The sequence below is a fragment of the Metarhizium brunneum genome, chromosome 1 (genome assembly GCF_013426205.1).
Source record: "Metarhizium brunneum chromosome 1, complete sequence".
NCBI lineage: Eukaryota > Fungi > Ascomycota > Sordariomycetes > Hypocreales > Clavicipitaceae > Metarhizium > Metarhizium brunneum.
This window is the reverse complement of record NC_089422.1, coordinates 8,375,073-8,397,196: the sequence shown is the minus strand read 5'-3', so window position 1 is coordinate 8,397,196 and position 22,124 is coordinate 8,375,073. Positions and strand designations below refer to the sequence as shown.

The 22,124-nt window shown below is 51.8% G+C and overlaps 8 protein-coding genes and 1 non-coding gene across 9 annotated transcripts; 4 read left to right on the top strand and 5 right to left on the bottom strand.

Moving 5' to 3' along the window:
• Positions 1-345: 345 nt before the first annotated feature.
• On the bottom strand, positions 346-891 carry BOL1 (BolA-like protein 1; the record flags this gene model as incomplete). Its single annotated transcript, XM_014692537.1, has 3 exons — positions 346-553; positions 653-759; positions 850-891. The coding sequence occupies 3 exons, from the start codon at positions 889-891 to the stop codon at positions 346-348; spliced, it is 357 nt and encodes a 118-aa protein (XP_014548023.1).
• A 2,373-nt stretch (positions 892-3,264) lies between these two features.
• On the top strand, positions 3,265-5,169 carry Acsf3 (Malonate--CoA ligase ACSF3; the record flags this gene model as incomplete). The annotated part of the gene is made up of 3 exons (XM_014692538.1): positions 3,265-3,490; positions 3,602-3,900; positions 3,967-5,169. 3 exons carry the CDS (start codon positions 3,265-3,267, stop codon positions 5,167-5,169), a joined length of 1,728 nt encoding a protein of 575 aa, XP_014548024.1.
• A 606-nt stretch (positions 5,170-5,775) lies between these two features.
• Positions 5,776-6,662, bottom strand: tif451 (Eukaryotic translation initiation factor 4E-1; the record flags this gene model as incomplete). The annotated part of the gene is made up of 3 exons (XM_014692539.1): positions 5,776-6,264; positions 6,323-6,394; positions 6,456-6,662. The coding sequence occupies 3 exons, from the start codon at positions 6,660-6,662 to the stop codon at positions 5,776-5,778; spliced, it is 768 nt and encodes a 255-aa protein (XP_014548025.1).
• A 1,351-nt stretch (positions 6,663-8,013) lies between these two features.
• G6M90_tRNA00000028 lies at positions 8,014-8,097 on the bottom strand. Its single transcript has one exon. It is a non-coding gene; the product is annotated as a tRNA-Ile (tRNA).
• Positions 8,098-8,375: 278 nt separating this feature from the next.
• On the bottom strand, positions 8,376-9,365 carry G6M90_00g025570 (uncharacterized protein; the record flags this gene model as incomplete). Its single annotated transcript, XM_014692540.1, has 4 exons — positions 8,376-8,690; positions 8,759-9,031; positions 9,095-9,257; positions 9,310-9,365. The coding sequence occupies 4 exons, from the start codon at positions 9,363-9,365 to the stop codon at positions 8,376-8,378; spliced, it is 807 nt and encodes a 268-aa protein (XP_014548026.1).
• Positions 9,366-10,823: 1,458 nt separating this feature from the next.
• G6M90_00g025560 (uncharacterized protein) lies at positions 10,824-11,365 on the top strand (the record flags this gene model as incomplete). Its single annotated transcript, XM_014692541.1, has 2 exons — positions 10,824-11,066; positions 11,114-11,365. The coding sequence occupies 2 exons, from the start codon at positions 10,824-10,826 to the stop codon at positions 11,363-11,365; spliced, it is 495 nt and encodes a 164-aa protein (XP_014548027.1).
• Positions 11,366-13,202: 1,837 nt separating this feature from the next.
• Positions 13,203-18,357, top strand: G6M90_00g025550 (uncharacterized protein; the record flags this gene model as incomplete). Its single annotated transcript, XM_014692542.1, has 4 exons — positions 13,203-15,273; positions 15,334-16,750; positions 16,820-17,029; positions 17,088-18,357. 4 exons carry the CDS (start codon positions 13,203-13,205, stop codon positions 18,355-18,357), a joined length of 4,968 nt encoding a protein of 1,655 aa, XP_014548028.1.
• Positions 18,358-19,370: 1,013 nt separating this feature from the next.
• On the top strand, positions 19,371-21,444 carry CDC1 (Cell division control protein 1; the record flags this gene model as incomplete). The annotated part of the gene is made up of 2 exons (XM_014692543.1): positions 19,371-19,649; positions 19,729-21,444. 2 exons carry the CDS (start codon positions 19,371-19,373, stop codon positions 21,442-21,444), a joined length of 1,995 nt encoding a protein of 664 aa, XP_014548029.1.
• Positions 21,445-21,751: 307 nt separating this feature from the next.
• On the bottom strand, positions 21,752-21,985 carry G6M90_00g025530 (uncharacterized protein; the record flags this gene model as incomplete). Its single annotated transcript, XM_014692544.1, has 1 exon — positions 21,752-21,985. One exon carries the CDS (start codon positions 21,983-21,985, stop codon positions 21,752-21,754), a length of 234 nt encoding a protein of 77 aa, XP_014548030.1.
• Between the last annotated feature and the right edge of the window lie 139 nt (positions 21,986-22,124).

Below are 22,124 nucleotides of genomic sequence, written 5' to 3'. Positions count from 1 at the left end.
GCCCTTTTTGATCTAGCTAGGCGTTACCAATGATAATAGAAACAATAATATACTTCTGTAGAGGTTTTTCATAACGTCTCCTTGAGGAGACTCATTTTCGTTGTATCTAAAAAGCGTTCCGTTGCGTCATTTCCAGTTTAAACAAAAGGATATTGTTTTCCCCTCCCCTGGCGCTGCTGTTGCGTTCTCATCCAACACTTCCCGAGCGTGGCAGGGCCTGCTGCTATTTTGGCATTAAACTTTTTTTTCCGGTAAAAGAGAAAAAAAAAGGCGTCGTTCTCGCGTTGCATTCCTGTCATTAAATCCCCACGAGACGTGGGGGTTTTTTTTTATTTTCTTTTATTTTCAAGCTTCCTTGGACTCTTCTTCCTTAGCAGCAGCCTCAGCAGCTTTTTTCTTATTTTGGCGCTCTTCTTCCTCGGGAGTCAGGGTCCTGAGCTCGAGAGCATGGATGCCGCCCTCGAGGGCCATTTCGTCCCGGAGGAGGGCATAGACCATTCTGTGGCGGGCTGGCTGCACCTTGGATTTGAAGGCTTCCGACGTGATGACGAGTCTAGGAATCTAGCATTAGCCGTGGTGCCGTGGTGGGTGCGGCAGAAGTCCGCGCGGTCCCTTGGGACATGAGGCGGTGTGAGGTCCAGGATGGTCGTACCTAAAGTGAGTCTCCTTGGAAGTGACACCCTGCATGGCCTTGTGGTGGGAATGGAGATGGGAGTTGTTGTAGATCTCAAGGGTCTGAGGATCGAAAGCAGCAGTAATCTAATTGCCCCATGGTAGTTAGCCTCCGACGAGTATTGGTTTGGGGAAAAACGATTGACCACTTCGGCCAAGCCTGGCACCGTCACCAACCTTTGCACGGATGGCATCCTCCATGGGCGTATTAGAGCTCATGGTGGAGAGCTGTCGCCCGACATTTGAGAAACCAAGGGCGTATCGTCGCAACATTCGGGGCAGTAGTATTCCGTATAGCGTCGATATCACTGGGGGGGAAGATGATGAAGTCGCCACGTCGAAGTACTCGGGCCAGTGTTGTTCGGTCCGCCACTTTCTGGGCGAGTCAATTGGCTTAAGAGAGTCGAGTATGAGAGGCGAGAAAAAAAAAACGGAAGGAGCGAGGACGAGGAGAAGAAGAAATAAATCTTCAGGAAAACAACACCCAGGACAAAGCACCTGGCTCTCTCCGCTTTCTTGTCGGATGCACCTACAATGCGTATTGCAAGCGGGATCAAAACTGCCAATGATGTCGGCTCATTTGGCTATGGTTGTTTTTTTTCCCTTCCCCCTTCTCGTCGGTCAAGTCGGTGAGAGAGCAACAGGCATGCAGACCAGTCACCAAAAAGGCTGCGCTGCTGCATGGGCACTGTCCATTAGGGCAGTTTTGGGAGGGGCGGGGGCCCAATGACAGGCCGTTGGGGCAATGGAGCGGTGACGGGGCTGCATGTGCAGTGGAGCATCAGGCACGTTTTCTGGGTACGTGGGGACTTGGAGCCGGCGTGGCGGTACATGAAGAAGCTTTTTTTTTTTTTGAGACAGGCTTCTTGCGGTAGCGACAAGCGGTGCGAGACAAGAGACAAGAGAAGGAATCATGGGAATCATGAGAAGAGAGAAAGAACTAGACGGCAAAGAAGGGAAAAAGAAAGGAAAAGAAAAAAGAAATACTACGCATTTAGTAATGCGGCACCACCACGACTGGACGCCTGAGCTGAGACGTGCCTGTTAGTATCTAGATGGCAGGAATGCTTGCATTCTCGATCTGGCCGCCCAGTCTCATGTACATCCAGTCCAAGGACGAGTTTTACATGGCATCGAGACACTCCATATGCACGCATTCATGCTATTCATGCTACCAACATGGGTGACCAGGCTGTCGCATCTGTTCAAAGCACGAGCTGCTGAAATGCAGCATCACGCCTGCGGCATGGCGTGGCTCACAAGATGAATCGTGCGTGCTGGGCGTGGTGCAACACCTCCTTGAGGGAGTGTGGGAGAGAAATCAGGTACCCATATGCTCGGCCCGCGCAGAGTGAGGCAGTTTGCATCGTGTTTCTGCACATGATCGAATTCGGCGATGAAGGAAGCGACGATGTGGTCAAGGTGTCAAGGTGGTGACGCAAACCGACCGCCCAAGTCGCGGTGCAGATGCCGGCAGTGAAGCAGCTTGACACTGGCTCCCAACAGCCAACGCTTAAATCAGGTATCTTGTCAGAGTATTCTGCTCAACCAAAAATACCCTCGGGCGAGCAGAATAAGCTGTCATCTTGGCCGATTTCTGGTGACAGGGGGGAGAGCTTGGCTGCCTTGTTGTGTGACTCGCCTCGCTTCATGGTTTTTATAACGTCAGCCCAATATTGCGACCTACGACTTAGTCAGGACTCGGGGCGTAGGTACTTGTTTGTGTATACTCCGTACAATAGCATCAGTTGACACCTTCAATATTGAAGTCGCCACAATCAACCAACAACGTCTGGCTTATTCTCTGCTCAATGCTGCTCAACGACCCGACATTTATTATTCCGTAGTGCTTCTCCGCTTGTCAGTCAGTCTTGGCTCCGCCGTTGCGCATGCCGGCCCCCAAAACTGGCTTCCGCCTCTTTCAATGTGTATGCATGTACATACAGTACTCCGTACATTCGTCCCACAGAAGAATGGAGCCATTGGATGCCTCAACTCGTCGACATCAACAAGGCCAGTCCTTGCTTGAAAGCATCCCAAGTCTTGCCATTGCTTAATACTAATTCTGATATTCCCGCCAGCCACAGCATACACCGGCCCGAGACGCAGCGTTGCGCCATCCAGCGTTGAGCCGCAAAGGCAGCCTCGAAGGCTCCAAGCCCACATCATCTCGAGCTTACCATTCTCCATCGCACCATCAGGCAGTTCAGCTGGAAACATTGGGACACGGGGACCCAACCACACTTGATCTGACCTGGATGCCGTGCAGATATTCCGTCCATACCTAGGCTACTGGTTCCACTTCTTCCGTCCAATTTGGCTGCGTCATTCCCCCTCTCCTTCCTCCGTGGAGTCGTGGACCGAGTACTACAAGTGAGAAACAAGGCGACGAGGCGCGATAAACACCACCTCGGCGCCTGTTGTTGCGCCGACCAGTTTCTGCCCATGACACTCCGACGCAGCCTGCCACCGGTTCTCCGGCGCATAGCTTCCTCTCCTCCCCTCATCTCACCTCCGTATTCCTCTTCGTCTTCCCACCGTTTCTCTCTGGCGCGGGTGACTGTGTGCTGTTCATGCCTCTCCAACTCGAGAATGCATTCGACCACCTTGCCGCGGTTGCCCATCTTCGAGGCTATTGTAAAACATGACCCCCAGTCAACCGCAGTCATTCACTCCTCCTCGGGGAGAACCTTCACATACGGCGAATTGCTAGGGGATATACGGAAGGCGCGGGAGCGATTTTATGAAGCCAGTGGGAAGAAGGACTTGAATGGGGAGAGAATAGCCTTTCTTGTCGGGAATAGCTACGACTATGTTGGTGAGTGGTCTGCCACGGCGCTTCTTGCTCTTGCCCTCGTTTCTTTTGTAAATAAATACATGTATATATTCTAATTGGCCATTGTCTTGTCATACTAACTCTCTCTCCCAGTCACCTTGCTCGCTGTGCTTGCGGCGCGGTCCATCGCAGTCCCCATGTCTCCTGCGTTCCCGGCGCCAGAGCTACAATATATCCTTGACCACAGTGAAGCGGCGCTTCTCGTCTCCTCGCCCAGGTTCGCATCCAAGGCAGCGGAGGTCCTAGCCACGGATCTAACTACCAAACCTGCTCATCTTGAACTAAAGAAACATGAGGGTGGCGGCATGTGTGAAGTCGTTTCGTTGGAGGAGGGCTCGGATCCAGCTGGTGCCGGGCTGATGCTATACACTTCCGGAACCACCAACAGACCTGTAAGCCAAACTCGCCCGCCTCAGTATGCAAAAACCACGCAGCAAAGGATACTTACCAGCTCCTAGAAAGGCGTCCTCTTACCGCAATCAGCCCTAACCGCCCAGTCACGCTCCCTCATAGAAGCATGGAAATACACCCCAGCAGACCACCTCCTCCATGTCCTCCCCCTCCACCACATCCATGGCACCGTCAACGCCGTCATCACGCCCTTGTTCGCCGGCTCGTCCGTCGAATTCATGTTTCCCTTCAACGCCGATGCTGTATGGAAACGTCTTGCGGCACCATTCCTCCCCACAAACGGCACCAACCGCCCCCACGGCACGACAAAACCTCCCAATTCAAAAGTCACCTTCCTCACCGTCGTTCCTACAGTCTACAGCCGCCTTCTCGCCAGCCACAAGCTCTTACCTCATCCCATCCAAGCCGCCGCTCGAGAGGCCATCTCCCCTGCAAACATGCGCGTCAACATCTCCGGCTCGGCTGCCCTCCCCACGCCTATCAAGACTGCCTGGTCAGATCTCAGCCACGGCAATGTCCTCCTCGAGCGCTACGGCATGACGGAAGTCGGCATGGCACTCAGTTGCGGCCTCTCCTTCACCGACCGCATCGACGCCTCTGTCGGTTGGCCCTTGCCCTCGGTCCAAGCACGTCTCATGGACGTGGACACGGGTGAAATCATCCCCCTCGGTGGCGAGGTCGATTCCCAAGGCCGGGAACGCTCTGGTGAGATCCAGCTTCGCGGGCCAACCGTATTCAAGGAATACTGGCGGAACCCCTCTGCCACGGCCAAGGAGTTCATCCCCGACTCCGACGGCCGGGGCTCCTGGTTCAAAACAGGTGACGTCGCCATTCGCCGCGCCGTCCCCGCCGCCTCGCACAGCCAGCCGTGGACCAAGGGCCCGCTGTACTTCATCCAGGGCCGCCTCACGGCTGACATCATCAAGACGGGTGGCGAAAAGGTCTCTGCGCTGGAAGTAGAGCGCGAACTCCTCAGTCTGCCAGAGGTGTCAGAGGCTGCTGTCGTCGCAGTTCCCAGCGGAAACTGGGGCCAGAAGGTCGGCGCTGTGCTCATTATCAACAGGGACGTGGTTCAAAAGTGGTCGCCCTTGGACATGAGGCGCGCGCTGAAGAGCAGGTTAGCGAATTATAAGATTCCGCAGGTCATGAAGATTGTGGAACATATTCCGAGGAACGCCATGGGCAAGATTAATAAGAAACAGCTGGTGAAGGAGATCTTTGCGGATGAACACAGCGGTGACGAGCTGTAGCATGAAACGGGGCCCAGGTGAATATTGTAAGATTTTGGAAGAGGGCGAGAGATGTGGATAGAGAGGCATGTATGATATAGACATGGTATGGCGACTTGATATCTATAGCCCTTGACTGGGACAGAACCGAGTCCCATTTTAAGAATAAAAAACACCAGCAACCAGTATAAATTAAGAATACAGAGTCCAAACACTGATAAATAGATGTATTAAAGGAATGGCCAAATATCAGAAGTCTATTTGTGGTACAGCCATTACAAGTTCAAAATCTGCTACCTCGGCGAAGCTGTCCATCTGAGCAAAACCAAGCAAACGCCGCCGCACAATTAGAGACAGAATTTTCTGCGGCGACACGAGCTTCAAACTTGAAGCTTGGCCACCAATCAAAAATGCAGTATCTTGGCCAGATGCATATGAGCTGGCCAAACACTCCGATAGGACCATCCACCGATTTTATTCTCGTCAGTCGTCAAAACCGTGAAGCCAGTGTCGATGCAGTGATAGAGCAAAGGGGAATCGAGCAGTACATCAGCGTGTATCCGATCCTCCATGCCATTTTCCACCAGTTCTCCCCTAACGCCTAGACCCTCCCTGCAATTACTCCATTTATACAGTGTATTTGGCCTTGGCTCTCGTACTGCCAGCATGAGCACTATCAGAGTGGCCAGAGAACTCAACCTGTTCGTTATTGGGGAGCTCGAGAACCTCCTTGAAACGTCTCCCAATAGACATGAGAATGTCCTTACTCTTTTCTCCGCTACGGCCCTTGCCACCAGCAACATCGCCGTCTCCACGGCCCGGAATGCTTTTGCCAATGGTACGAGTCCAGACACCGATACGATAGAAGGCCTTTCGCACGTTGACAACGACACCCATGACCTCGCCATCGTCCTCCTCCTCCAGAGTCTCACCAATGGCACCCATCATAACTTGCAGCCACAGGCGGTCAATATCGACGTTTCGCTTCTCCTTGTACTGGAATGACCACTTGCCACCATGCTTGTTCTGAGGATCTTCCCATTCGGGTCGCACTCCAGCCTTGAACAAGTGGTAGTCAGATTTGAGGGCTAGGTCAGAGACTGGGGCAACGTTGTTCTGTGTTGAGTTAGAAGCTATGATTATATTGGCTCTTGCGATCCAGGATGAAGCTTACGTAAACACCCCAAAACTCCTCGACGGAGTCAAAGGTGATGACTTCCTTCAACAGATCGTTCCAATTGTCACCCTAAGAGCGGTAAATTAGATCTATGCTCGATTCATAGCATTCAGTGCACTGGCGTCCATACTTTTCCACTCGGGGGTTTGGTAAACCACAAGGTCCACTTATTCTGAAGCGGGTGCTTAACATTGAAGTTATCCTTATCGTGGAAAACAGTCACAGGCTTGTCACCGTCCTTGGCCTCGGCGCTCTCACTCTTGCCATTGGGAGAGATGGGGATTGTGGAAAGGTCAACCTGCTGGTCCATATTGGGAGCTTCGGAGGTAGCGGCCATTGTGTATTGTGGCTTTTGTTTGATGTCTGTGGTTTGTCCCACGGCAAAATCGCCAGAGGGTAGTTGGGGTGGAGGATGAACGGTGGCGGTCGAGACGTTTGATTGTGGCGGTTGCGATGTTGTCGTCTAGCTGGGTCGTGGAGTTGGAAGAAAATAGATCGACTATCTTCTCACTCTGAGGGAGAGATGCAAGATGCAACTTTGCGCCAGGCAAAGACGTGCTTTCTTGCAAAGGGTTGTAGGGATGAAGGGTGAGGTGTCAATGGACAGAAGGTGGAAGTGACGAACTGCGCGACTCGCTGCCACCCGCAAAAAATTAATCTTGGTGTCAGGAGCGGTCGACGAGACTGCGTTGGCAAAATTTTCTGCCTTATAAATATGGCATCAAGGTTTGACTTTCACATGCCTACCCTATACTTCTCCTGTGAATATTTGTTATCGATTCATTTTTTAGTTCAGTAATTTATTTTTTTATTCTACTGGTTATCTGTCTCATAAGGTATATACCTTAAATGTTAGCCTATATAGCTTTTCTTTTCCTTTCATAGAATACTAGGATATTTGCCTGACTACTCCGATAAACTATCACCGCGGCAACGTCGGATCAATGGCTAGACCACAGCAGGCTGCTATCCTTCTACTTGAGTATCGCCTCCTGCTGTTCTGGAAGGCTCACCGAGTAACTGCAAAAATGCGACTCGAACACTTGCATGCGACTTTTGAGACGTACGTTTTCATGCGGCGGTGTCTCATGAATCATGAGCGTTGAAGCAGGCTGTATCAGCTTCAGGCATAAGCAAAAGCTCACCCCAAACATCTATTGAACTCGGCAATGCGAACCAAACGGCAATAACGCACTGACCCAAATAAATGTCTTGCCATTGATTATGATTAAAGCAGCAAAATTAGATGGGTTGAAAAACATAACGGTCGAGGATCGCGCAGTTTCTCCCGATTAGTTTATTTCTGTTTCTCTGTATCGTTATTCCACCTACATCGACGAGTATGTGGAATCCGTGGCCATTTTGATTGATTGTTCATCTGCTCTATCACTTCACGAACATTTCCCACTACCGATTGTTACCCATTAGAAAGCGAGCTGGACATACGTCCTGGGCAAGCAAACTCGGGGGTTCGAAGGATAATGGTTTTAACGGCATCGCCCCACAAAGTCTGTTGCGAAGACTTTTTGCCCAAGATATGATGCTTGACAGTGTCGAGCCTACAAAACCCTGCGTTTATAGAAATCTGTTTCTACAGGACCGGATCAAACGTGACGGCTGGGAAAAAACTTTTTTTCATCGAGATTGATATTTTGTAATTGGACATCCTACTCCCAACATCTAGAAACGCTTCCGTAGCTCAGTTGGTTAGAGCTTCGTACTAATAAACGTTAGTGATGCGGAGGCCGCAGGTTCAAGCCCTGCCGGGAGCAAAATCGTTCCACGATGCGTTTCGTCGTTAATTTTTTGCCGTCGTTGTATCTTGACTCATTGATACCTACGCAATTTTTCACCCCCCGTTCTTTGTTGCATTGGTGTGTGATTAAGTTTATCATTGTGCCTGCATGTTTGCACTACTCCTTCGCGTCGTGTCAGCCCGCCTTCCGGGCAGTTCGCCTGGAGGAGGTCAGTAACTACCGGCATCAAGACTCCGGGCTGGCCGGATCGGTTTTACAAAACATATTTTTGAAGTGTTATTTATTACGCATTGCTACTGAGGCCTCCAAACACTGACCATGTCAGTGCCTCTGCCGACCTCATAAGTTCTAGGCGGTTTGAAATACAGAATCCGCTTGAATGGGCCATTCTGTGTCCCAGTCTCCTCTCCAGACTCCTCAATAACTCCATCTTTACCCTCCGCCAGAATGTTCCAATGAACGCCATTCAGGCCCCAAGGGGGACCTACAGCTTTGAGGTCTTTATACATGGGAAACTCGAGACACACCAGTATACCGGTTGGGGCAACGAGCTCTCTCATACGGCGACCCCAGTCTCTTCGCATTTCCGGCAACAGTGCACAGAGGAACTGGTTCGCAAACCCAAGTCAACACGCAATTACAATTCACCGCTCATGCGAACCCGCTGGCAACGTACCGTGTAGTCGTAAATGAGGTCAAAGCCCTCAACCCCGTCCTGGGCGAGAGTCTGTTCCCAGTCGCGGACAAAGAAGTCCCCAGCGATGATTCTCACCCGGCCAGGCTGACCACTCGGCTGGCCGTTGCTCCCAAAGTTGTAATCCTGCGGTTCGACCAGTTCCCTGGTAGCATAGTCCCTGGCTATCTGTGCACCTTTTGCAGAGACTTCGAGTCCGTATACGTCGAAGCCGTGCAAGGCTAGCATGGCCACATCGTACCCTTTCCCACAGCCCTGTGTTACGCGTCAAGACCGATATTGAATAGTTCCTTAGCATTGGAGGGGGGGATTTCGTACAGGTACAAGGGCACAAAGTCGTCTTCCCGAAGGAGCCTGAAGGAGGTCCTGCTTGGATTCAATGAAGTCGATGAGTGCAGGAGACGGCATCCGCCGGTCCCAGAGATCGGCTTCATCAGACTCCCAAAGCGAGTCCCACCCACCACTTTGTTCAGCCCGGGACCTACATATCTTATTACCATGGCAGTGGCATTGGATTTGTCCTGGCGACGTACCGGTCTGTGAAGTGGGAAATGAGACGGCCGGGGGGTTCGGGTACGGGGTTGGCCATTGTGACTTTGCTGCGCTTCCGCAGATGGACTAATCAAGGTCGCTTCGCTCAATGATGCTGTACTCGGTGGTATTCCAAGTTTGCGTGCTTCCGACAGGCCGGCGGAGTCTGTGGCGTCGGCAAAAGATGTCAAGTTGAATTGAAGCGTCTTCTCCACCCGTCGCCGACGAGTATGGATCTGGTGCGTCCTTGTAGTTAGTTCCAAACCCTTTTATTCTGGATGAAGCAGCCAACTACTTTACCTATAATTTTTTTATACCCCGTGACTAGATCTACAAATCATTAGTATAGGCCGATCATCGATCAATTCAAGACTCAACGTAAATTGACAATAGTGACATACGGAACTCCCTCGGTTTTGTAATTTGCATGTTCCGCAATTTGCTCGACTTATACCTGGCATCATTTACCGCGATGAAAATAAAAGTCAAAAACAAAAACCAACGTAATGATTCAAGATTCCAAAAATAGCTCATCCCTTCCTTCACAAGGTGACACTGCTTGCATACCGGTATTTTAATTTCGTCGTTTCTCTGGCTCGGGTCCAGGTGCGGCGGCGCTCTGATCGCAGCCAAGACTTCGATATTACACAATTTTCGCCCTGCATCGGCATGTAGCACCCGCAGAATTAGAAACACGTGAGACGAAGCTGATGCACCCCAGTTTCAAACAACTCATGACGGTTGCCAAGTTTGCTTAGCCTATTGTGGAGGGAAGAACCCTGAAGTCTGGCAGAAGCACCTCGCGACGTTCCGGAGAAGGGAGAGATTTTTGGTAGATGAGGGCCAGTCAAGTCGCAATACAAGAAAACGAGTCACGGAAAGTTTATTGCATGAACCCAGAGAGCACTCTACTAGTAAACACAACGAAGTGCTGGTACGGTCGACCGGACCCTTACCAGTTCAATCATGCCGCACAATTATAACCCAAACCAAGAGGGATAGTTATTTCAAGGCATGGCGCTTACTAGCCACTGCGGTGCTTGGCTTGGCTTGTTCCACTCGCCTCGTAAGAATGACATCTAATCAATGTCAAGGGCGTCCTTTTATACAGCTTCAAGATACGTTGGGAACTTTTCAAGGTAGCAACCCTCGCTGCTCTGGTTCAGTCAGTGTCCGCCGCACCGTCAACCCATAAGGAGGTCAAGCTGATAATTGTCAAAACCACCACCGAAGATGGAATCACTGTGGACTGGCTAACTCGCGAATCACAGGGTGAAAAGTTCACTCCTCCCTCAGCACCACCAGCGGGAGCAGATAGAGGCATTTGGACGAAAACTAGCAGTTCGTCCTCTAGCCCAGGGCTCCGAGGGAACCATCCCAATTGCACAAGCTGGTAATGATATTCCAATGAAGCAACCCGCCCCTCTTCACATAGAAGACTCCTCCAACGCCACGGAGCTTCACGTTCTTGCCAGAATGACAAACGAGCATTGGTATGCGACTGCCTATCAAAATAATGAGACTCTCGGCGGCGGCGGCTTCATCTCTACCCACCCACAGATCGTTCTTCGAGCGAGATGAGGACTTCTCCCTTTTGCAGGTTGCTGTTGTCCATGACAGAGCTGACCGACCTAACGGCGTCGCTAAGCCAGATCAGACCGTCGAAGCTGGCTGGACGCACTATCCTGTGCTTCACAAAGGACATCCCATTCTGTTCGCCTTCTACACCACCAATGGGTATCGGAGCCAGAGCGACTATGTGGGTGGCTACAATTTCCGGGCGAAGGGCTGGTTCTAACAAGACAGGCGCATCTACCCGGGCACGCCTATTTCTGCCCTCTCCGTCGAAGGAGGCAAACAGGAGGAGACGAAATCATATTCAATCTCCACGACAACTGCTGGTGGCTCTACACTAATGGGTCGATACGTCGGCTGATATCCTACCTCGCTATTCGCACCCGAAGGAGTGAATCCCAAAAACACTCTGGCTACTGCGGCAACCAATATTTTGCTGTATGGGGAGGTCTGCAACAGCGGCGAGCGGTTTACAACCACTGATATGGGGACTGGGCGTCATGCCAGCGAGGGTTGGAAATATGTCGCGTCGATGAGGAGGATGAAATGGATTAACACCAATGGCCAGGAGCATGATTGGAGCGGCTTTGTCCACGCAGACGATCCTGCTCGGTATTTGATTGAGCCTAGATTCCAGTCAGGCATGGAGGGCTGGAGTAGCTATATGTATCTCGGAGGCCCAGGAGTTGGTCAAGAGCGGGAGTTTGCCTGTTGTTCCGCATGGGGGGCATAGTTGCTTTCTCGTGTCGTCTACTTACCTACGTAGGTAGGTAGTAGACATTAATACGATCCATGACCACTCCTTACGGAGTGAAGGGAATAAATGTTGCCGAGGGCATCGGCTCTGCAACGAGCTTCATCATTATCTTGCTCAACTCGGCTCGCCCTGGTGTTGCCATCGGTCGGTTTCCTTGCCCTGTGACGGTCCCTCACGAGCCCAGCCGAGTGTCCAAGCCTGTGTTGCACCAGTTGGGAGGCATTGAAGATGTTTGCAACGCTCAGGCCTTCGCCAGCCACCTAGTTTTTTTTTAATCAATGCGGCTCTGTACCGAAGTAGTGCTGCAAGCCACCCGGCATACTCCGTATCCTTGCATGGTGCAGGGTATCTTCAGCTGGTCTTCGTTGGTTATGGCGTGCTGTCACCCGCCTCTTTATTTTGGTCCTCGGCGTGCTCGGCACTCTCTCGTCGAACTCTGGTGACTGAGTTGAAAGTTCGTCTCTGACATGGACGCGATTGAAGTGTCTGGCAGCATTGGAGAGGCACTCCTTCCTCGGTAAGAAGACGTTGACGGGGTACAGAGTGCTCTGTACCAACTCCTCCCATTGGTGCTCCCCATATCATTCGTCACTCTACAGCAGACAGCAGTGGCAGGAGGCTCCACAGGACCTCTCATGTCCCCCAGCCAGTCAATCTGACCACGGATCCGGCCCGCGCATGCAGGCTCCATGGCCCCAAGGCGCTTTTTCTCCTTCATCTCTTCCAAGTCTTTAGCTCCTTGTCTCATAAGCGCCAGCATATACCAGTCAACGCACCAAGAGCGCAATTGCGCTCAACCTTACTGTACGGAGTACAGAGTGCGCGGCCGGAGTCGCAAAGTGCTGCCTGCCATCTGAGATTATCATCTGTCATATTTGCTAAACCCACCTGCTTCTCTTTGTTGCTCTCCGTGGTCCCTCTGACCAGATATTCAGCCACACAGCTTCTCACCCAATATTGAATTGGCCGATGCCTCTTTCCCATCTACGGTCGACTTTCGTCGCATAGAGGGATGAGTTACGGAACAGAGTCTCTCCAATTCCTTGCTTTTGTTTTTTCGTCCACAGATGTTCGTTAATTGGGCAACCACGGAGTCCTACCTGCCGTAATCTGCACCATCACCACGCATTCACCCCCTCTCACCCGGGCCTTTCCATTCCATATCGTACTAATGATGGCCTGCATGGGACCCATGGTGTGAGCCACACTCAGCCCAACATTGGAATACGGAGACATATTAGTTCGGGTTCCTGGTTGGCACCGACACGAGGCGGGTGATCCTGACGCCAGTGCCATCGTCTGGTCTTGGGTCTTGTTATACTCCGTACCTCTCTCTAGTCGTAATTTCATAACTGCGCGGTAGCTGGGTTTGCTAATATTTTCTTCCCATATTATTCTCATCACTCCTTTTTTTTAGGTCCTAGGCCGGTTTTCTTCTCTCTTTTACTAGCGGTTGACCTCACCGAAACCGAGATTGAGGCCGTTGCCGCGGTGTTACTGTTTCTGAACGCCCAGTCACCTCCGTCACAGTCACCCCATCACGGCCACCTGGTCGTCACTCTCATGGCAGCACAGCAGCAACGCTGGGGCCATTTCCCGGATTCGCAGGGTTCGCAGGGGTTGAGGGACGAGTACGATGACTACACGTACCCGACGCATGAGCACCGCCGCTCGCTTGATGCCCAGCCTCCACGCAGGTCCAAGTCGAATCGTGCTTCAGTCCAGACAGCAAACACCGATGCTCTTACAGAGTCCACCTTCAGCCCCCACTCGCCCACGGCCTCGAGCTTTGCGGGAGCGGCCCAAGGCCTAGCTCCCAGACCGCCTTCTTACCAGCGCCCAGTTTTTGTAGCTAATGCTGCCCCAGATGTGGGCGCGGGCATGGGTGCGGGCATGGGCAATGTTGGCGCCAATGTAAATGTTGGTGTTGCTGTTTCTAATATTCCACAAGAACATGTCTCGCACATGCCTGAAGAAACGTCTCGCGGACCCCATCGACGGTCCTCGGAGCAATTCCAGGATTCACTCTCTGAGTCAACTCGTCAGGCTCTTCAAGCTCTTCCCAATACGCCAAAGGTTCCTCGAGGTCCACCTGTAAGCTATCATCAACCGTATGAAACTTCAGAACCACCTTACACCAGACTCAACTCCAACTCAAACAACGTCTCGCCGACTTCTTTTCAGTCGCTATCTTTGCCACCCGGCCGGTTTGCCGTGGACGACGGCATGGAGCCCGAAGGATACTATACAACTCGTCGCGAAGACTATCCAGACTTTCCAAGAAGTCAGATACATGATGTCACTTGCGGCAAAGGCGTCGTTGCGCCACCCATGATGCCGCAAGATATTGCTGCTGGAGGAACCCGAAGGCCATCCGTCACTCTGCCATCAGAGCGCCGCAAGAAGTTTGCAAACGACCGTTCGCCCCTCCAACGGCTTGAGCTGACGCTCGATAGCATGACCAAGGAGGAAAAGAGGGCTAGAGTCCAGGCCGCCGAGCAGCGAGCTAGAGAACGTGCCGCAAAACGAGCTGCTGAAGCTTCCACAGCCCAGTCGGGTGAATCCCAAGGTCGCCGAATACCCATTGAACCGCCAAGATATCACCCAGAAGCCATTGTACCAACTGTTCCGGTAGACGAGCCTCAGATGAATCTCGCTGAAACTGGAAACCGAGGGCATCCATACCTGCAACACCAACCCGTACAACATCAACATCCAATTCCTAGTCGCTATCGTGCCGAAGCCGCAGATCATGGCCATGTCGCTGGTCCGCCACCGCCACTCCACGTGCCGGAGCAACGAGAGGAGCATGGAGAGTCAAGGTCTGGGCTACCAAGACGAAACTTAAGTTTCAGAGAACGCGCAGCGAGGAATGAGAAAGAACACATTCTAAAGCAAGCAAGCCCGGTAGACCAACCAACGGCCTTCTTCAGCGGTGGTCCTAGTGGTGGAACGAATATTGCACGGAATGGAAGCAACAAGTTACGTAAGGAACCTCCCACAGATCAATGGACCTCGACAAAGCCAAATATGGAGAGGAAAGTGCCTGGTGCTGCTATCCCTGAGCCACTATCAGCTACTCGAGCCCATGGAGCCGCCGGTAGGCTCCCCCGTGCGATTAGAGACAAAGAACTGCCTCCCGTCCCGACAGCACAAGAACTTGCCCAAGGAATACAACGTCGAGCAACTGAACCTATTTATAGAAAGGAGCTCAGACCTGATGAAGAGTATATTCCTCCTGCAACTAGTAGTAACGCCAATACCAGTTCAATTCAAAGCCCAGGCACCGAGCAGCGAGACCTAGCCGTCGTCGGAAGACGCCCTGAACGCCAGGAAAGCATCCATTCCGTTGAGGATCTCCCTCAGCATCGAGTTTCAAACATGATATTTAAAGACCCGGAAAACTTGCGTCCCGGTGAAGGGTTGTATCAGCCGCCAGTTTGGCTGAATGAATTTCAGAATGCAACTGTTGGGTTTCTTGGTGGGACCCTATTGGACCTCACAGAAAATCATCAAGCAATCAGTGACAAGAATAAGGCTTGGTGGGAGACCACCGGGGGACGAAAAAATAGTACTTACTCATCCAGGCCACGGAAAGCTGAAGCTTTCGATGGCGAGTATGATGACACAAACGGTAGGAGCAACGTCTCAAAAAGTAGACCCTTACTCACAACGTATGTTAATCGTGCTTTAGCTCCAACACGGTTCAAGCCATCCTTGTATCTTAAATGCGGTCCACTCTTGAGATACTGTGGAATTCGTCAGGAGAAGGTACCCACGCGATCTCAAAATAGTGCCCTGTCAAATCGTGAGATATGGAGAGGAAGCGTCATGATTGTAACGCACGATTTAGAATCGTCCTACGATATTGCACCTATGCTTCGCCTCTTTGTACAGGACATTCAGCTTCTACCTCCTCCACCACTTCAAGTGAATGGGGATTTACCACCTGAATACGTCGATCCGATTGCAGGACATCCCAAGCTTGGTCGTCGAGGCGAAACTATCTATGTACGCCCGGTGGAGCATCTGGAAGAAGCCAGAGACCTGTCTCGTACTGAAACAGATGAAGGCCTGTACGAAAAGTCACGGAGTCCGCCAGATATCCCCCCTCCAAATGGCACAACCGAGCTGCCTCAATCCTTCGCCGGCCGCCAGAAGCGCATTCTGACTGACGGCGAGAAGCTGCAAAAGTACAAGGATGTGAGAGGATTTCGTCTTCATGCAGAGAGAGGCTACACCTTCTGGAGGTTCAACATCGAAGTTGAATTGCGTGAGAAGCAACAACGCATCGCTTATCGTATCAACCGAGGTCCTTCTATGGCATTCTGGGTTCCTCCTCGAGGACAGGCTATGAATATCATGTTCCATAGCTGCAATGGATTCAGTGCCAGCGCCAACCCCGACGATCTGAGCGGCCCTGATCCCATGTGGCGTGATGTTCTGAACACACACCAGTCGCAGCCATTCCATGTAATGATTGGAGGTGGTGACCAAATTTACAATGACTCCGTTGCTCATGAATGTAGCCTGTTTGATGAATGGCTTGGTATCCGACATCCCCAGCACAAACATGCGGCTGCATTTACTGCCAGCATGCAGGATGAGATGGAAGAGTTCTATCTACAGCGCTATTGCATGTGGTTCTCTCAAGGGCTTTTCAGCTTGGCAGCATCGCAGATTCCTATGGTCAACATGTATGATGACCACGATATCTTCGACGGATATGGTTCTTATCCTCACCACTACATGAAGTCACCGGTATTTGCCGGGTTGGGAGCAGTTGCTTTCAAGTACTATATGCTCTTCCAACACCAAAGCGTTTTGACTGAGACAGAAAATACAGAGCCCAGCTGGATTCTTGGTCAAGAACCAGGACCATACATTAAGGAGCTGAGTCGTAGTGTTTATGTGTCCATGGGAGGCAAAGTTGCCTTGCTTGCGGTGGACTGTCGTACCGAGAGAACGGAGCACGATGTGATGAATAACCAGACATGGGAGACGATTATCAATAGAATGTATGCTGAGGTACGGCGTGGCCACGTCGAGCATTTACTGGTGTTGTTGGGTGTCCCAATCGCATATCCCAGGCTGGTCTGGCTAGAGAATATGTAAGTGGCTTCTTCCCCGGGGGGGCTGGTTGTTTACCATTGCGCAATCTTGGCTGACGTTGCCCATAGTTTGACATCCCGGTTGATGGATCCCGTTAAGGCTCTCGGCCGAACTGGCATGTTTGGCAAAGCCCTCAATAATATCGATGGTGGTGTAGAGGTCTTGGACGACTTGAATGACCATTGGACTGCAAAGAACCACAAACACGAGAGAAGCATAATTATGGAGGATCTGCAGGATTTGGCGATTGACAAATCATTGCGAATCACGATCCTGAGGTAAGTTTTTTCGCAACAAACATAAGAATAAAAAATCATAATCTGACATTCACTCTAGCGGTGACGTGCACTTGGCTGCGATTGGTCAGTTCTATTCAAACCCTAAGCTTGGCCTGCCAAAGCACAAGGACCCAAGATACATGATCAACGTTGTATCTTCAGCTATCGCAAATACCCCGCCGTCGGATATACTGGCAGATGTACTCAACAAGCGAAACAAGGTGCATCATTTCGACAAGCAAACTGATGAGAGCATGGTCCCTCTATTCCATCATGGGGTGGACGGAAAACCTCGAAATAATAAACACCTCCTGCCACACAGAAACTGGTGTTCTATTCGTTCCTGGTCACCTGGCAGAACGCCGCCCCCAACACCACCTTTGTCGACTTATGATAGGAGTCCGAGCCCACCGTCGGTGGTGAATAGCAATGGTGGCGGGGCCGGAGGCTTGTTTCGACGACTCTCTCTGGGGGGTGGAACACGGCCAACATCAAATCGCTTTGACGGATCACGTACTTCGGTTCGGGGCGATAGACCTCCAGTGTCAGGAGGCGTGGGTGGCTTATTCCGCAGTTTGTCGCGGAGAAACTCGTCTGATGGTCCTCGGCCGGCGAAGCTGACCCGTACAATGTCGCTTGGAAGTGGTGAGGGCAAGAAGAAGGGGTTCTTCGGCCTCGGCCGACGTGGAAGCAAGAGCAGGCCTGATGATGGAGGTATCAATGGACAATGGGGTGTCGAGAGCGACGATGAGGACGGCTACTTCGTTGACAATCACCCTTCACATGCTGTCCGACCATCAGGGCTACGCGGTGGCGGTACATATGAACACTCTGAATTCTCAGATGATGATGAGATGCATTTTACGGCTAGACCACCACAACATACCCAGACTACTGGGAACCAATTGGCAGGGCCTCCTAGGGGCGATGATGAGCCAGACTCTATGGTCCGCCCATTCCATCGCACGCCAACGGGATTATCAGTGAAACAGTTGCGCAAAGCTGAGAGGTTTACGGTTGATCTTGAAGGCGGTCTGGACATATGCCTCAATGTGGAGGTCAATTCCAGGGACCCAACAGGTATTACTGCTCCATATAGACTGCTGGTACCTCGATTGCAGTATGAGTACAATCCAGCAGATGATGAGCTACAACAACCTGCCAAGGAGTCACAACAGCCGACAGGCTTCAAGAGGTTTTTGAGCTTCCGCAAGAAGCCCGAGAAGCCCAAGCTGCAACAAGAACACGGGCATGATGGCGAGGAGAGCGAAGATGAGAATGAGGATTATATGAGCGATGAAAGCTCAGATGTCCCACCACGGCGATGAGCGCCGACGGGGAAGTGAAGAGAGGACGAGCAGGGCGACAGAAAGGAAAGCGAGTTTGTAAAGGCGCGCTTACTGTACAGCTTATGATGTGCATCATGTGTTTACGAAGTTTGACGACATAAATGATGTTGGAATAGCGCAGCACGTATTTTCTCAGTATTGGGTGGCATACGATGCAATATTTGCATACGAAGGCGTTTTCGTTTTAGAACTGTTGAGGGAGTCAAGGGACAGAATTTGGATCAATAGCATAAGAAAAAGTCGTATTGTGTGATTGAACTGTTGATCATGCTGTGGCCGGGCGAATGCGAATGATGTCTGGTGCGGTAACTGCCCAGGTGGTTATTCTCGCTATTGCCTGGCAACCCCACATCAAGTTTACATGTCGAGTACTGTTCAGCGCTGCTAATAATACGAATTAGATGGAGCAAGATTGGGGAAAACAGGAGCAAAGGCGGGACCTGAGTGAGACCCTTAGACCTGAGACGTCAACCGTAGGACTGGCGCTTCCTGCTAAGTTCGCTCTTTCCTCCTTCCCAGCATGCGACAAGGCATGTAGCAAGACCACCAACTCACTCCTTCCCTTTTCTTTCCCTTTGTTCCTTTCTTACTTTTTTCCTCACAACCGGGTAATATTTGACGGCATTCTTGGTGAAGGCTCTTATTTCCGTTCCCCGTCCGCCACCGTTCAGTTCTCTTTTGTGACTTGCATACTCCGTACGACTACTCTTCTTTCTTCCTGTGCATCAGATCGCGAAAGGGGGGTGGCTAGCCAGCTCGGTCCAACGCCAACGCCAACACCACAAACAACCAACCACCAGAGACGAACCCACCGAGCGGCTCACGCCAAGTTCCGTCCTGGTAGCCACCTGCTTACCCTCCCATCAACTCAGCTCCGGCCAACACCTACCAGTCGCTCGTGCGATCGTGTGCTTTGCCATCCACAACCTGCTCTTCTCAACGCCTTGACGGACGCTATCCAGCTTGTTCGGCGAAGCGGTAATGGCGTCAGCATGTTCAGTCGCCTAGTCATGCCCAAACCCCTGAAGGACGGGCGCCCGCGCACCACATCCCAAGCCGTCCTTGCCTGGATATGCGGTCCAGGTAGGCGCATGGCTACGACGGCTACACTGCGCGTCGCGCATCAGATTAGGAGGAATTTAACCCTGAGGCGGCTATTGAGCTTTCCGCATTTTTTGTTCTTGTTTTGGGTCGTGATTTTGCTATGGGGTGAAAGATGGGTGTTCGACTCCAAGGTTGCGAAGTGCGATTGGGAGAATTGGGAGAAATGGGTACGTTGACAAGTTGCTGTGTTATCGAAATGCCATCTATTGTTTTGTTGGTGGATGAAGCTGATGGACCTTGCTACAGCCCAAAGAGGCAGACCCCCATCACCTCATCTTCGTCGCCGATCCCCAACTTATCGATCCGCACTCGTATCCCGGTCGACCCTGGCCTCTGTCGCCGCTCACTGTGCTGGTGACGGATAACTATATGCGACGTGGATATACCGCATTGCAACGCCAATTAAAGCCTGACAGTGTCTTCTTCCTGGGTGATTTGTTCGACGGTGGCCGAGAGTGGAAGACGCGGCAGGGCGCCAAATTTGTCGATCCAAAATGGGGTGGTGAGCGGTCCGCAACTGAGAAGAAGTGGGTGAAGACATGGCATCGCAAATATGATGATGACTATTGGATTCGAGAGTATCAGAGATTCAGCAACATCTTCTTTGCCCCATTTAATGAGGCTGGCGGTGTTCCTGGGCCATATCAGAGGGGTAGGAAGCTGGTTGCCAGTTTACCTGGGAATCACGACCTTGGCTTCGGTGCTCAGATTCAGGTGCCTGTTCGTGACAGGTTTAGTGCTTTTTTCGGTGAAACGAACCGTGTTGACGTTGTGGGAAATCATACCATTGTGTCGGTAGATACGGTTTCGCTGAGTGCAGATACCTCCCGGTACAAGGATGAGCATGATTTAAAGCCCATATATGGACCAGTCCATGAATTCTTAGACCAGGTCCAGGCGACCAAGCGAAAAGCTGCTCAACAGGAATTAGCAGTCTGGCATGGAGTGGACCGGGGGCTGAAGTTACGACATAAGGTTGAGGACGTCAACGAGGCGGACTTATCACGGTCACCAATGGACCCAGGAGAGGGGGCGCCTGACTTTCCTACGATTTTGCTTACCCACGTCCCTCTATACCGAGAACCCGGCACGCCTTGCGGTCCTCACCGCGAACACTGGCCACCGAGCAAGTCGACCCTGAGAAAGGATGGAACTGTCGATCCCACCGCTCGTGATGATCGCAATGCTATCAGCGTCAGTGCAGGTTACCAGTATCAGAACGTTTTGAACGACGAAGATTCGGTTAAGCTGATTAAGAAGATTGGCAACGTTGTACACGCATTTTCAGGTGATGACCATGACTACTGCGAGCTCGTGCATTCCTCTGCCCAGGAAAACGTTCCTGAGATTACCGTCAAGAGTATCAGCATGGCCATGGGAGTGCCAACCCCGGGATTCGTCATGGTCAGTCTGTTCAACCCAATTGACGCCCATGGCAAACCTATTCCGAACTCGCCCGAGAAAACAATTCAAACCCATCTCTGCTTACTTCCGAATCAATACCACACGTACATGAAGTACATTACTTTTATTATCGTGTCCGTCGTCCTACTATTAATCCGAGCATATCTTGTTCCCGCCCTCCACCTCACACCCTTTGCCCTCGAACCCGAGACTCACGCGGCTCCTATGCTACCTATATACAAGGACAAGGTGAAGATGGAACCACCCGAATACGGCGCTCTCCGATCACCAGCGGCAGCCACATCCGGCGCTAGGAGCCAGGCAAACGGCGGAAATGCGAGATGGGCTTCCAAGAAGAGTAAAAATGGCCAACGATGGGGATGGAGCAATGGGAATGGCGGCCCGCGTATTACCCTCGATGACCATTTCTACGACGGTGGCAAAGCTAACAGGGGAAGGAGGGAATTGCGCTTACTAGGGAGGGAGTTGTGGACGACTACGTGGCGCTTGGCCTGGTTGACGGTATTATATTGGGCATATCTGGCACGGAAGGGCTGAAAACTACTGGCTGTCATGGCGACGCCGTGTATTTATATATATATATATATTTATATATGTAATTGTGTTACTAGTTGGATGGTTTGGTCACGGAGCCATAGCATAGATGCGGATTAATAGCGTATGTTTTATTGTTATCCGTTGCATAAAGTCAGCCCCGACGCCTGAGAACTCCATGCCCGCGTGCAGTCACCGTTCCTTCGCCTTGACCTTTTGTTTTCCTTTTCCAATTTCCAATACCAGTCCGCAACGCCGTTCGCGCCATGATGACATGCCTACCGCTCTGGAGCGCAGCGCTTCCTCCGCGTCACCTCCGCCGCGTGATGCCCAGCCGCTCCTCGCGCGCTCTCCTCCCCGCGGCGTCGGGGCTCTCTTGCACGCCCTCCATTTGAGCCTGTGCCTGTGCCTGCGCCTGAGTGTAGGCTTGTGCTTCGGTGCGTGCCTGTTGCGCCGCGGCGAGGGCCTCGTTTGCGCGTCGGTCCTCGTAGGCGGCTACGTCCTCGGCGGTGATTTGGAGCGTTGTCGGGGGTCGGCGGAGCATGGTGGCCGCGAGGGTGGATTTCTTTCTCGAGGTGGTAGGGGCTTGGGTAATTTCCGTTTGGGTTGATGGAGATTTGACGTTGCTGTATCAGAATAATGTGTTGGGAAATTTGAAGCTTGGGGGTGGATGGTGGAGAGTC